Genomic DNA, 1,027 nt, shown 5'->3' on the forward strand with positions numbered 1-1,027 from the left:
CAACTGAACTCTAGGGTCTTCAGGGTCATGACCTCCGTTTCCGTAACCCCTCTCTCTGATCAATTCGAGCAAGAGGCGCGTGCGGATGAATGGGTGCCGAGGGCGCGAACGACAACCCACCACGTGCAAAACTAGCTAGCTATAGCTACACAAATCCTGCAGGCAGCCAACAGTCGAGCCAAGCACCCATTCAACCGGGCCTCGCCCGCTAGCCGGAAGTCCTCCTGCGTCGTCCTAGCTGGCTAGCTCGATCGGTTACGGAGATTCGTCAATCGGAATGCTTCCCTCGGGTGTGGGCCCCGTAAATAACAGTAACTAATCATCGATCTTAACGGTATGGAAATGCTTTCGATGACCACAGTTTCTTCCTAAACTGCCCCTTCCCTTCTCGAGCTCAACGGATTCCCTTATTATATAACACACACACACGCCCTCGCCCCCTCTCTCTCTCTCTCTCTCTCCTTCCCTTCTCGAGCTCAACGGATTCCCTTATTATATAACACACACACACGCCCTCGCCCCCTCTCTCTCTCTCTCTCTCTCTCTCACAAAAACAGCAACAACAAAGAAATCGACCGCGCATGCCGCCTCCATCCAAATCTCTTCCTAGCTCCTCCTAGCTAAGCTAAGCTCAGCTAAGCTAAATAAGTGAGTGAGTAGCTGGCTGGCTAATCACCGGCGTCGTCGATCGATCGATCATCGTCATTAATTAACAACAAATCGACCCGAGAGATCGAGATGATCAACGGCAAGGACATCTACGACGTGTTCGCCGCCATCGTCCCCCTCTACGTGGCGATGATCCTCGCCTACGGCTCCGTGAAATGGTGGAAGATCTTCAGCCCCGATCAATGCTCCGGCATCAACCGCTTCGTCGCGCTCTTCGCCGTCCCTTTGCTCTCCTTCCACTTCATCTCCTCCAACAATCCCTACGCCATGAACCTCCGCTTCATAGCCGCTGACACCCTTCAAAAGCTCACGGTCCTCCTCCTCCTCTCCCTCTGGGCCAACCTCAGCCGCCGCGGCT

At 54.2% G+C, this 1,027-nt stretch overlaps 1 protein-coding gene across 1 annotated transcript in view; it reads left to right on the forward strand.

The window, feature by feature from the left end:
• The window catches only part of LOC109842626 (auxin efflux carrier component 2-like), a 9,743-nt gene continuing 9,238 nt past the window's right edge, over nt 523–1,027 (forward strand). The window contains exon 1 of the mRNA XM_020411477.1: nt 523–1,024. Within this exon, the coding sequence (XP_020267066.1) occupies nt 739–1,024 (286 nt within the window). The 5' untranslated portion in view covers nt 523–738. The remainder of the gene's footprint in view (nt 1,025–1,027) is intronic.

The sequence above is a fragment of the Asparagus officinalis genome, chromosome 5 (assembly GCF_001876935.1).
Source record: "Asparagus officinalis chromosome 5, Aspof.V1, whole genome shotgun sequence".
NCBI classification, from domain to species: Eukaryota; Viridiplantae; Streptophyta; class Magnoliopsida; order Asparagales; family Asparagaceae; genus Asparagus; species Asparagus officinalis.